The sequence below is a fragment of the Oncorhynchus keta genome, chromosome 27, assembly GCF_023373465.1.
Source record: "Oncorhynchus keta strain PuntledgeMale-10-30-2019 chromosome 27, Oket_V2, whole genome shotgun sequence".
Lineage (NCBI taxonomy): Eukaryota > Metazoa > Chordata > Actinopteri > Salmoniformes > Salmonidae > Oncorhynchus > Oncorhynchus keta.
In genome coordinates this window covers 39,231,677-39,245,366 of record NC_068447.1, presented here as the reverse complement: position 1 = coordinate 39,245,366, position 13,690 = coordinate 39,231,677, and the positions used below count along the sequence as shown (strand labels likewise).

Sequence of the window (13,690 nt, the reverse complement as noted above, 5' to 3'; positions counted from 1 at the left end):
GGAAGGCATACTATATATATGCTTGTGTGTATTGTATGTGTGTTTTTGCAGCTGCAAAACCCAGTGTGGCGAATAAATCTATACTGAACCAAAACGATTTAACTGAGTTACAGTTCACGTAAGGAAATCAGTCAATTGAATTAAATTAATTTAGCCCTAATCTATGGATTTCACATGACTGGGAATAGCGATATGAATCTGTTGGTCAAAGTTACCTTAGAAAAAAGGTCAGTGGATCAGAAAACCAGACAGTATCTGGTGTGATCACCATTTGCCTCATGCAGTGTGACACATCTCCTTTGAACAGAGTTGATCAGGCTGTTGATTGTGGCCTGTGGAATGTTATCCGACTCTTCAATGGCTATGCGAAGTTGCTGGATATTGCCGGGAACTGGAACACGCTGTCGTACACATCGATCCAGAGCATCCCAAACATGCTTAATGGGTGACATGTCTGGTGAGTATCCAGGCCATGGAAGAACCGGGACATTTTCAGCTTCGAGGAATTGTGTACAGATCTTTGCTACATGGGGCCGTGCATTATCATGCTGTCCTTGTGTTATGTAGAAATCTGGGAATCGTCTCTGGAAAGACAACAATGGCACAATAATGGAACATCATAAGGACCAAAAATATTATCCGAATTACACAATGGGACAGTTACATTGAGAATCATGCACCTACTTACATCATTGAAACCCATGTGCATCCCACAATCAAGCATAATATTTTCCCCCCCAATTGAGACAAGGATGCAGCCGTGGCCAACATCCTGTCCAGCACCTGAGTAGGGACAGATGGACGAGGTAAAAAACAACATCTCATCCATAATGTTACTGATTTCTTAAACGTGATGGCAACTGACCATTAAGATTGAAAGCCCAGAGCACATGCATAGGATAATCTCCACTACGAACCAAAATTAGCAGTTATTGCATTTTAGCACACCAGAGGTACATTAATTTCCAAAGGAACGTTGCATTTGCCTTGCAGCATTGCATTGCAGAGGCAGTTGCATTGAGTTCTGTGTGGTGCATACGTTGGATTTGTTGAATGTATGCTTCAACCTGCATGTGAATGTTGCACTTCTGTTGCACTTATTCAGATAATGCTGCACTTATCCAGATAATGCTGCGTACCATTTTGCGCAAGACACTGTAGGTGTGATCAAGGTGAAAGGAATGTAAACTGCATGTGCATCCAATGCATGTGTAAGGACCAAAGCTAGCGAGCTCTAGCCAGAGAGATATCACACCGACAGTGTTTTTGCGGAAAGTGGTACACAGCATCATCATCATCTGTATGTGTGCAAGAAAAGTTACACATCCACCTTCTGCTACCATTTCTGTCAAGCCATCTATGCATATGTTCGATACATCCAATCTGTGCACCACACAAGACGTACTGCAACTGCCTCTGCAACGTTCAATTGGAAATGGATGTACTTCTGGTGTACCAAAATGCAATAACACTGTCGGTACTTAGGTAAAAAATACTTTAAAGTACTCGTTTTTTGGGGGGGTATTTATTATTGACTACTTTTACATCACTACATTCCCGAAGAAAAGGTGTATATTGAATTTTTGTTGCACACATATCTAGATTATGCAAATTACTCTTTTGCGAAAAGACACTGTTGGCATGGTGTAACTGGATCCACAATTGGTCTTCTCCAGCAGGTTGCGGTTTTTCCGCACACCAAGCGATGCGTTTTTGTATGGAGCTCAATGAGAGTTGTTTGGATGTTAAATGACAAGACAGAGTCATTGATGACAGTTACCAGTCTTGTTCGTGCCCTCTTACACCCATAACAAGAGTGTCTAATTTAGTTATAAAAAAAATATGGAATGGCTTATTTGCTCGAATATAACTTTTGTAAGGATTTGTTTGTTAGGAGTGTACCGATATACGTTGGACACGTGACATCCCGGCAACTTTGAGGAAAAAAACACTGTCGGAGTTGTGCCTGATCGTCACTAATCACCACAACCATAGTCTTACACCCAAACCATTTCTGCAATTTATCTTCTTAAAATGTGATTTTATACCTAACCTTAGGACCAAAAAGCAAGTATAGCTTTCATGACAACTAGTGGAAACAGTTGTGCCTGTTGTTCACACCCGTATATGCCCTCTCGTCGGCTAGAATGGTCCCTGATCTTCTGTTTTTGAAGAAATGTATTTCCATTGTTAGAGCGGCCTCTGGGACTGCATGAAGCGAGACGGTGGTTGAAAGAGCGCGCTTTGAAATGGAAAAGTGTTGCGGTAGCTTTTGATATAGAATAACATCAAGTGTGCAGTGTTGAGCGCCACATCCCGAGGGGTTCGAGCTGATTGTGACAGACTGTTAAATGGCATCCCTCGAGAAGACAATAACAATATGTATGTCAGAAGTGTAGTATAATCATAAGGAGACGTATACTTGGATTACGGAGGAGGAATGGAGGTCTAAGAGAGAGAGGGGGGAGTATGAGTCGGTTAAAAATGGAGATGGTTTGTTAAAATAAAATGGTAGAAAGCCTTCCAATTTCTCGCATGGAATAGCCCTCATTCCTCAGCACAATAATAGTCTGACGAGTTTCAGAAGAAAGGTCTTTGTTTCTGGCCATTTTGAGCCTGTAATCGAACCCACAAATGCTGATGCTCCAGATACTCAACTAGTCTAAAGAAGGTCAGTTTTATAGCTTCTTTAATCAGGACAACAGTTTTCAGCTATGCTAACATAATTGTAAAGGGTTTTCTAATGATCAATTAGCATTTTAAAATTATAAACTTGGATTAGCTAACACAATGTGCCATTGGAACACAGGAGTGATGGTTGCTGATAATGGACCTCTGTATGCCCACCCGACTAGCATCACTAACCTGGACGGTTCTGACTTAGAATATGTGGACAACTACAAAAACCTAGGTGTCTGGCTAGACTGTAAACTCTCCTCACAGACTCATATTAAACATCTCCAATCCAAAATTACATCTAGAATCGGCTTCCTATTTCGCAACAAAGCCTCCTTTACTCACGCCGCCAAACATACCCTCGTAAAACTGACTATCCTACCGATCCTTGACTTCGGCGATGTCATTTACAAAATAGCTTCCAATACTCTACTCAGCAAACTGGATGCAGTCTATCACAATGCCATATTTTTTGTCACCAAAGCCCCTTATACCACCCACCACTGTGACCTGTATGCCCTAGTCGGCTGGCCCTCGCTACATATTCGTCGCCACTGGCTCCACCCACTGGCTCCAGGTCATCTATAAGTCTATGCTAGGTAAAGCTCTGCCTTATCTCAGCTCACTGGTCATGATAACAACACCACCCTGTAGCACGCGCTCTAGCAGGTATATCTCACTGGTCATCCCCAAAGCCAGCCTTTCCTTCCAGTTCTCTGCTGCCAATGACTGGAACTAATTGCAAAAATCGCTGAAGCTGGAGACTTATATTTCCCTCACTAACTTTAAACATCAGCTATCTGAGCAGCTAACCGATCGCTGCAGCTGTACATAGCCCATCTGTAAATAGCCCACCCAATCTACCTACCTCATCCCCATATTGTTTTTATTTACTTTTCTGTTCTTTTGCACACCAGTATTTCTACTTGCACATCACCATCTGCTCATTTATCACCCCAGTGTTCATTTGCTAAATTGTAATTATTTCATTACTATGGCCTATTTATTGCCTTACCTCCTCAAGCCATTTGCACACACTGTATATAGACTTTCTTTTTTTCTATTGTGTTATTGACTGTACGCTTGTTTATTCCATGTGTAACTTTGTGTTGTTGTTTGTGTCGCACTGCTTTGCTTTATCTTGGCCAGGTCGCAGTTGTAAATGAGAACTTGTTCTCAACTAGCTTACCTGGTTAAATAAAGAATAACAAAACATGTAGATATTCCATAAAAAAATCAGCTGTTTCCAGCTACAATACTAATTTACAACATTAACAATGTATACACTCTATTTCTGATCAATCTGATGTTATTTTGATGGACAAAAATGTGCTTTTCTTTCAAAAACAAGGACATTTCTAAGTGACCCCAAACTTTTGAACGGTGGTGTATGTTTTCAGTAAGATTGGATTTTTAGCATTTATAGCAATGGTTATCAACTGTAATGCAAGGATGGAACATTAGTCATAGAACATTGAGGTTGTGGTGGGAACTGCCGAGAGGTATTTGGTCATGTGAGACTTCACATCAGAAGACTTACAGGGTGTGTTAAGTGGTGGTCCCATCCTTTCAGGTTGTTGGCCTGAGGTAGGACTAAATAGATTTAAATAGTGGAGTAGGGTGGTGTAATTTTGTATTTTTTTGTGAGTAGTGTTAGATGGTAGGGTATTTATTTATTTTTTCCTTCAAAGTATAAGGGAGTTGTACTCCAGTCTAGCAGGTGGCGGTAATGCAACATTTTATTGGATGCCAACCGCCGTTAAAGCTCAGCTAAGAAGTAGAGAGCGGCCTCTAGAGTATCTGGTCAATATAAAATATTATCTGTGTTCTAGCAGATGTCTCTTTCGAATGATTGTGAAATCAAAGACGTCTTAGAAACGTTGGTGGAATCACAGGCTATAGGAGAGTTAGCTAATCTAGCGGTAAACAATGTGCTCTAAAGTTCGTGGCTAGCTACATTTCTGTATTTTGAAGAATTTTCGATTTAACCAGTGGTGTCACGTATCTTAGGCATCCTGGCTGGGTGTTCAAACTAGAATGGGTCGAAAAGTAGCTGACTAGCTAGCTAATGTAGACTGATTTGCCAGCTAGTAGTTAACCCTAGCGGCTAAATTATGATGGACAAAGCTTTCCCTGCAAAAAAAATATTTAGCTCGCTAGATGGCTGCAAGAAGCAGTTTTGTTTTAGAAAGATGGGTTAGCAGCTTGTGTTGTTGCTAGCTAGCAGTGGCCCTTACACCAAAGACGGTCTCATTAGCTTATCTGTGTTTATACTGTTTGTTCCAACGCGCTTCACCCATCGTTATCGACACCAATTGACGAGGATGTGCAACTGCACTGTAGTACTCACGAACTTCGGACCTGCGCAGGGCCGTTCGCAGTGTTTTGGTCTTCAATAGCTTCATAAACTCCGCACATTATTACAATTTCTCTTTTTAAAATGTGATTTTAAACCTAACCATAAGCACACTGCTAACCGTATACGTTGTTTTTGTTATTGCATTTTTTGCTATTTTGTGGCTGTGGAATCTGACGTGTTGCTAGAAGCTAGTGGAAACCTAGCTAGTAACGTTACTTCCGTGGGACGACAGAGTTCCTAAGTACGATATTATCAGAATGCAGTTAATTTGTTAGCAATTCTAATAATAACAGGTTATTAAGGATGCCCACATGTTGAATATAAAACATTCATATGAAGAACTGTATTGGCAAGTAAACAATATTGTAAAATTGCTGCACTAATTTATATCATTTTTCGACGTATAGTACTTCCGTGTAGCCATGGCCGATTCTGTTGCAGTAGAGGACCCGAAATTCACTTTACAAGAGGTTCTTGATACCTTTAAGTCATGCCTATCTGAAAACAAAGAAGTATTCCTCGAACATTATGTAGCAGGATGGCTTGGTCTTGTAAGGTAAGTCGTTTAAATCTATGCTAGCCTAGATTCTTAGCTAACTAGGTAGCCCTGGGCTAACATTAAACAAACAGCTGGCAAATCATTGAGTGCACATAATCTAGTTATATGTACTAAAAGCAAATCTGCTATGTACATTACAGGGATTAACATTAAAGTTGGAATCCTTAGTTGAAACAATAACAAAGCATTACCCCACCTTTGTTTTGATAAAATGCTGAGAGATTGGCCGGGAGAAATGTTACCACAATCAAATTCGTAGAAAGCTATTTATACAAGGACTGACCATCCCTGATATCAAAATTATAGTTTGAACTATGTTTTGGGCATATAGCTACAGTGTTTTTTTTACATTGTTTACAAATAAATAATGTTTAGGTTCTGATGGCGTACAACAGTTGAACTTAAGCTCAGGAGGCATTTATACGTTATATTCCTCAAGAATCAATGGGTATATATCGTTAATTATTTATATATATTTTAAAAATGGATGTAGCAACAAAGGACTCTAGCTTTAAGTGTTGCCCTATTGCTGGGGGCAAGTGAAGGGAGTAGTCGCACAAGTTGAGCCTGCTCTGAGATTGCACCATTGTGCATGTTAATTTAAAAAAAAGACTAAATAACCAAACTGCAAAGAATTCCATTAGCCTAAAACTGATCTTTCTGGACCCTCACCATTGTGTAAGTGAAAGACAGACAATGTATGGTATTTATAGACAGGTTGGTTGTAACAGACAGGGTTGGCGTAGACTTGATAACATGTAAACTGTATTTAGTCTCCAAATGTTTATTGAAAACACACATTTTGACAATGAGCAGTTGTTTCTCAAATATATCTTTACAGTTGTCGGTTAGCTAGCTAGCAAATTTTAGCCATATTGGCATATACATGACATCAGTCAAAACAAGACATGGTATCAATAATAAGCTACGAGCTGAAATGAGCCATCTACTATTTCCCACATGGCAGCTTTTTGTCATTGATGTTTGCCATCTGACCATTCAGAATCATAAGAACGCATGCCACATCAATGTGCACTCATAATTTTCGTGATGTCAGCCAACCTGGGCAAGTTGAGCCTGCACTGAGATTTTTTTATTTACTGATAGCAACACAAATAAAAAATCCCAATAAAAAATTATTCTGGTTGTCTCAATATGAGGATAGGAAACACTGTCACCACCGATAAATCCACTATAATTGAGAATTTCAATAAGCATTTTACTACGGCTGGCCATGCTTTCCACCTGACTACCCCTACCCCGGTAAACAGCACTGGACCCCCCACAGCAACTCACCCAAGCCTTCTCCCAAATCCAGTCAGCTAATGTTCTGAAAGAGCTGCAAAATCTGGACCCCTACAAATCAGCCGGGCTAGACAATCTGGACCCTTTCTTTCTAAAAATGATCTGCCGAAATTGTTGCAACCCCTATTACTAGCCTGTTCAACTTCTCTTTTGTGTCGTCTGAGATTCCCAAAGATTGGAAAGCAGCTGCGGTTATCCCCCTCTTCAAAGGGGGGGGACACTCTTGAACCAAACTGCTACAGACCTATATCTATCCTACCCTGCCTTTCTAAGGTCTTTGAAAGCCAAGTCAACAAACACATTACTGACCATTTCGAATCCCACCATACCTTCTATGCAATCTGGTTTCAGAGCTGGTCATGGGTGCACCTCAGCCACGCTCAAGGTCCTAAACGATATCTTAACCGCCATTGATAAGAAACAATACTGTGCAGCCGTATTCATTGACCTGGCCAAGGCTTTCGACTCTGTCAATCACCACATCCTCATCGGCAGACTCGATAGCCTTGGTTTCTCAAATGATTGCCTCGCTTGGTTCACCAACTATTTCTCTGATAGAGTTCAGTGTGTCAAATCGGAGGCCTGTTGTCCGGGCCTCTGGCAGTTTCTATGGGGGTACCACAGGGTTTAATTTTTGGACCGACTCTCTTCTCTGTATACATCAATGATGTTGCTCTTGCTGCTGGTGAGTCTCTGATCCACCTCTACGCAGATGACACCATTCTGTATACTTCTGGCCCTTCTTTGGACTCTGTGTTAACAACCCTCCAGATGAACTTCAATGCCATACAACTCTCCTTCCGTGGCCTCCAATTGCTCTTAAATACAAGTAAAACTATGCGCATGCTCTTCAACCAATCGCTGCCTGCACCTGCCCGCCCGTCCAACATCACTACTCTGGACGGTTCTGACTTAGAATATGTGGACAACTACAAATACCTAGGTGTCTGGTTAGACTGGTTAGTCCTTCCAGACTCACATCAAACATCTCCAATCCAAAGTTAAATCTAGAATTGGCTTAATATTTCGCAACAAAGCCTCCTTCACTCATGCTGCCATGAGTAAAACTGACCATCCTACCGATCCTCGACTTCAGCGACGTAAGTTACAAAATAGCCTCCAATACCCTACTCAACAAATTGGATGCAGTCTATCACAGTGCCATCCGTTTTGTCACCAAAGCCCCATATACTACCCACCACTGCGACCTGTACGCTCTCGTTGGCTGGCCCTCGCTTCATACTCGTCGCCAAACCCACTGGCTCCAGGTCATCTACAAGACTCTGCTAGGTGAAGTCCCCCCTTATCTCACCTCGCTGGTCACCATAGCAGCAACCACCTGTAGCACGCGCTCCAGCAGGTATATCTCTCTGGTCACCCCCAAAACCAATTCTTACTTTGGCCGCCTCTCCTTCCAGTTCTCTGCTGCCAATGTCTGGAACGAACTGAAAAAAATCTCTGAAACTGGAAACACTTATCCCCCTCACTAGCTTTAAGCACCAGCTGTCAGAGCAGCTCACAGATTACTGCACCTGTACATAGCCCATCTATAATTTAGCCCAAACAACTACCTCTCCCCCTACTGTATTGATTTATTTTGCTCCTTTGCACCCCCATTATTTCTCTCTACTTTGCACATTCTTCCACTGCAAATCTACCATTCGTGTTTATTTATTATTATTATTTTTTTAACTTGCTGTTGTATTTACTTCGCCACCATAGCCTTATTTTGTCTTTACCTCCCTTATCTCACCTAATTTGCTCACATTGTATATAGACTTATTTTTCTACTGTATTATTGACTGTATGTTTGTTTTACTCCATGTGTAACTCTGTGTTGTTGTACCTGTCGAACTGCTTTGCTTTATCTTGGCCAGGTTGCAATTGTAAATGAGAACTTGTTCTCAACTTGCCTACCTGGTTAAATAAAGGTCAAATAAAACAATATATAGAGCCATTTAGTATAATGAAATATTTTAAGACTCTTCCAATAAAAAAACTTGTTGTACTAAATGTGTTTATTGTCCTTTGTATCCAGATTCATGAACAGCCTGGGGAGTGTGTTCTCCTTCATCGCCAAGGATGCTGTCAACAAGATCCAAATCCTGATCAACCATCTGAACGGTGAGAATGGGGCCCACTACGTCACCGTCCAGTCTATGGTCAAATACGAACTGGACAACCAAATGGTGGACCTGACTAAGAGAGGCAGCTTCCCCGAGTCCGGCTGCCGCACACTTCTGAGGCTGCACCGTGCCCTGCGCTGGCTGGAGCTCTTTCTCGAACGGCTGCGCACCAGCACTGAGGAAAGCAAGACCTCTGTCATGTGCTCTGAGGCCTATAATGAGTCCCTCTCCCAACACCATGCATGGATCATCCGCAAGGCTGCCGGTACAGCTTTCTGGGCTCTCCCAGGGCGTGCTACGTTCTTTGATGTGATGAATGTAGGTACCCCAGAGCAGGTAGTGGCCATGCTAGGGGATGCCCTGCCGCTCATCTCTGAGGTGTACCAAGTGACAGAGGACCTCTATGCCCAGAACAATATATTGGACTTGCCCTAGTAGGCAGGAAGTAATGTAGTAGTAGTTGCCTGGTGGTCCCAGATCTGTGTGTGTCATCTTGCCAACTCCAATGGAATTGTTTATAAGAGTTTGCAAGACAGCATAAATAGAATGGAGACCACCAGGCTACTGTAGGCCTCGTAGTCCAACCAGCACATCAATGCTGGCAAGCTGTGCTGCTCCTTATTGTTTCTTGGTGACAATTTCTGGTGTATAGAGATGGGTGTATTACTGTATGTACATTACATTATTATGTAACAAGGCAGCATTACCCATATATTTATTTCTAATTAGAATTGTGAAATGGGATTTCTATGGCATTCAGTGCTGTTTTTGTGCAACATCTCTTTGCATTTCAGTCTCTCCTTAATTTGTTTAAGCATGCATCAGTTTTTAGCGCTCAAAGTAGGTTTTGTATTACAGGAAGAGTATGTATTCATTGCAAATGCAATAGCATATTTTTAGGTTGTATGTCGGTCTTGTCTAATCTAAAGATATACATGTCCATAATTGTCGCCCCACAATGAAATTGGGGAGGGGACGGTGGATCTGTCTCTGTCCGTTAGTACGTTCGTTCGTCACACGTGATATCTCGGACCGCACTGGCCCAATTTTGACAAATCGACAGCAATTTTGTGGAATGATGCGTCTTGCCATAGAAATCAGGCATTTACAAAATTACACTGATTATCCAGATGGCGTGTGACAAAGGAACTGCAGCCCATTGTTCAAATGGGTTAAATGGAAACTGAAAACCTGAGACTGACTGTAGGTCTGTAACCTTTCACGTAGTCTTAATATTAACTCCTGCAGAATTAAGCATTTTTTGAAGTAAACTGATACACCAAGTGTACACTTTGACTCGGTAACAGGAGTGGAGAAATATGATTGGTTTAGTTCAGCGTCTTGAGAGAATGCAAATGTGAAGTCTGTAGAGGTGCCATCTTTATCAGCATCATAAAAGCTGATGGATGTATATTTTATGTGGTTGAAATACTAAGTCGAATGGAAATCTTATCAGAAACATGTTGGGTTGTTTTCACAGCTTTCTATTTCCTTACAACTGGTTAAACTGATGTCATTTGGACATTCTGCACAGTAAATCTTTCCCATTTTTTTTTTTGTTCTTGCATTTTCTCCCCGGTCCCTAAATGTCTCTGCTCTGTGTAAGAAGCAGAGATGTGTTTGTAAATTCACCGGCAGTGCCAGAGTGCGATCTTAAATTCAGAGCATTGTCAGATAGTCGGTTCACAAATTCAGAGCGCTTCCCTCTCTGAGTGTTCAGAGTGCACATTGAACGCTCTGGCCAAGAAGTAGGGTTGATCCAAGCATTCTGACCTCACAACGGCACCCAATCTAACTGGCTAAAGTTGGTTAGCTTGCTAGCTACTTCCAGACACAAATGACAACACCTCACTCTGACCATTTTACTTAGCCTTTGCAGAGCTGGTTAGGCTGTTTTCATGTTATCTAGAGCATTGGTGACTAACTGTGCTGCTGGCAACAATTTAATTACGTTTGTTTTGCTGACGTTTACTGACACCCCTTACAAAAAAAAGATTTCTGTATAACTGCGTCCAGTGTATCTGCAGTTACAGTGCAGTGTATTGCAGTTATTACTGCATCCAAAATACCACAGTCAGCTAGTTACTACACTTTACTGCAGTTTCAAAACTGTAATCTTTATTTGGAAGAGACCGATCATATTCAAGTTGTGAGATGTGCATTCTTAAATTCATCAGTTATTCTGCACTCAGGCATACTCAGAGTAGTGCTCTGAAATCTTAGTAAATAGCCCGAGTGAATTTACCAACTCACCCTTAGTGTTCTAGGGCAACATATGACAGGAGAGGTTGCATGTAGGCCTATCTAAATATAGACAAGTTACTTAACAAATAGCCTACCAAAATGTCTGAAATTATAAGCTGGAACATAACTAAATTAGGCACACACAAAAATCCCCCACCTCCTCTGTCAAAAACGTATTCTGTGGTCTGACTGTAGCTTACAGGGCATCTTCTATATTTGCTGGTTAGGGTCGGGTGTGGGCCTCAGATTTTCACTTTAACACAGGGGTGGTTGCAGATGGGTTATTAGCAATTGTGGGTAGGTACGTAAACAGCTGAACAAACTTCTGAATCGTGCACCACTATCAGATACCACTGGCTGATTTTTTGAGGAAACTTGAGTGAATGATGAGTCTTTCCCAGTGGCGGTCAGTGCCGTTTAAGATGAGGGAGGACAAATGTTTTTCATGAGTATGGCCTTATTTCTATTACAGGATATTGGATGACTAATTCATATTCCATTCACCTAGTTCAATGTAACAGCGATAGGTTTAGACTACTACATGATACTCACATTTTCCCTATACCCATCATGAGGTTGCTACAACCTAGCCTATGAATGAAAGTTTACAACGTACGTGCACAGAGGTCGAGAAACATAGGGTGTCATAATTAGTCCAACAGTTGCAAACGAGTTTCTATTGGACAAATTCAGGTATGTTTATCCCTGTTTGTTCCATTTGCTTCCATTTAAGAAACATTTTTCAACAGAATTGGCTGAATGAATACACCCCTGATCATGTGTAAACACATCACTTTCACAACAGCCACATTGTATTCCTTTTTGCATCTCTCCTCCTCCCTTGTGTTGTGCATTGAAGTCCACAACAATCAGCTGTATGTGACCAGGCGGAAAAAACCTTTAAGCCAAACCGCTACACACAGCCTACATCATTGTCACCATATTAGCTAAAGTAATGTCATAGTCTGCATAGATAATAGAGCTAATGCGTTTGTAAACCCGGCAGGCAGTAACGCTACAGTGTACGGTCAGTGAGCAGCTACGTCAACGAGGCCCCGATGGCAATAAATTAGTAATACCAAAAGCTTACCTTGGAAAACCCTTGGAGAAAAGTTTTTAAAAACAACTTGGAGGAGTTCCAGTGTTAGGTTGGAAAGTCATAGCCAGCTAGCTAACATAGCATCACTCTGTTTGAGCAGGGTGTTTCAGTAGGCTAAACTAGCCAGCTGAATTTGCTAGCAAAGTAAGTGATTCTGAAAGTGAGGAAAAATAACAATCTCTATTTTTCTCTTGCTTCCCCTTAATTTGATCAAAACTGTTCCAACTATTGTCTTTCTCTCTCTTTGAGTTAATTACTCACCCATTGTATACACTGCAGTGCTAGCTAGCTGTAGCTTATGCTTTCAGTACTAGATTAATTATCTGATCCTTTGATTGGGTGGACAACATGTCAGTTCATGCTGCAAGAGCTCTGATAGGCTGGTGGATGTCCTCTGGGAGTTGTCATAATTACTGTGTAAGTCTATGGAAGGGTGTGAGAACCATGAGCCTCCTAGGTTTTGTACTGAAGTCAATGTACCCAGAGGAGCACGGAAGCTAGCTGTCCCCCGGCTACACCATGGTACTATCCTACAGAGTACTGTTGAGGCTACTGTAGACTTTTGCAAAATAATGTTTTAATAAATTATTTGGTGATGTGATTATATTTAGTATGGTTTTATCTAAAAATGATACATTTTTAAATGTTTTACAATTGACATTTTTCTGAAATTCACTGAGGAGGATGGTCTTCCCGTTCATCCTCTGAGGAGCCTCCTCTGGTTTTGCCTTAGAAGTCTGTTATTTACCAAATTACACTGATTGGCCCAAGGGGGGTGGATGACGTTTACTGTTGCCTTGTTTATTGGTTAAAATATGTACCACTTAATCTTACAGTTTTTCATTTTTTCTGTTGACTATGAATGAAATTATAAATTAAACAGAGACCTGATCAGTCTAGACTTTTTCTTTGCTCTATTTCTGCAATGATTTATGTTTCTTCATAATTGTGTCATGGTGTTATATAACCTAAGAATGAAGATTGATATTAGCGTTAAATCTAGTGCAATGTTTCAAATACAATTTGCATAATGCAAAACATCTCTGTCTGGAGTACAGTTCCAAAATTAAAGGAACTTTCAATAAATTCTCTGGTATCCCCAAAGTCTCGGTTGGAGGATTCCCTGAATCCAGAGGGAATAAACAGGAAATACGGAATCAGGATCGTCTACTCAGGATTTACGAGAACCAGGGAATTTATTGAAAGTTCCTGAAATCTTGCAACCCTAGTCTGGAGCAGTGTGATTAGAAATGGAATAGATACGACTGATGCTGCACGCTCCTTGACTTGCACCAGGGGGCAGCTTTGTTGCTGTGTGAGGC

At 41.2% G+C, this 13,690-nt stretch overlaps 1 protein-coding gene across 5 annotated transcripts; it reads left to right on the top strand.

Annotated features, from left to right (window-relative positions):
• The first annotated feature begins 4,454 nt into the window (after nucleotides 1-4,454).
• LOC118359997 (ceramide-1-phosphate transfer protein-like) lies at nucleotides 4,455-13,274 on the top strand. Of its 5 annotated transcripts, none has more exons than XM_035738988.2 (4): nucleotides 4,497-4,598; nucleotides 5,221-5,276; nucleotides 5,443-5,591; nucleotides 8,938-13,274. In XM_035738988.2, exons 3-4 carry the CDS (start codon nucleotides 5,458-5,460, stop codon nucleotides 9,458-9,460), a joined length of 657 nt encoding a protein of 218 aa, XP_035594881.1. In that variant the 5' UTR covers nucleotides 4,497-4,598; nucleotides 5,221-5,276; nucleotides 5,443-5,457; the 3' UTR covers nucleotides 9,461-13,274. The 5 variants fall into 5 exon arrangements, with proteins under 5 accessions (XP_035594878.1, XP_035594881.1, XP_035594882.1 ...); XM_035738989.2 differs by having other exon boundaries at nucleotides 4,500-4,598; nucleotides 5,224-5,276; XM_035738985.2 differs by lacking the exon at nucleotides 5,221-5,276 and having other exon boundaries at nucleotides 4,455-4,598.
• The last annotated feature ends 416 nt before the right edge of the window (nucleotides 13,275-13,690 follow it).

Coding starts and splice junctions, on each gene's coding strand:
- LOC118359997 (XM_035738985.2), top strand. CDS start 4,512: ATGTCTCTTTCGAATGATTGTGAAATCAAAGACGTCTTAGAAACGTTG. Junction 4,599..5,442: donor GAGAGTTAGCTAATCTAGCG/GTAAACAATGTG, acceptor TTCGACGTATAG/TACTTCCGTGTAGCCATGGC. Junction 5,592..8,937: donor GGATGGCTTGGTCTTGTAAG/GTAAGTCGTTTA, acceptor CTTTGTATCCAG/ATTCATGAACAGCCTGGGGA.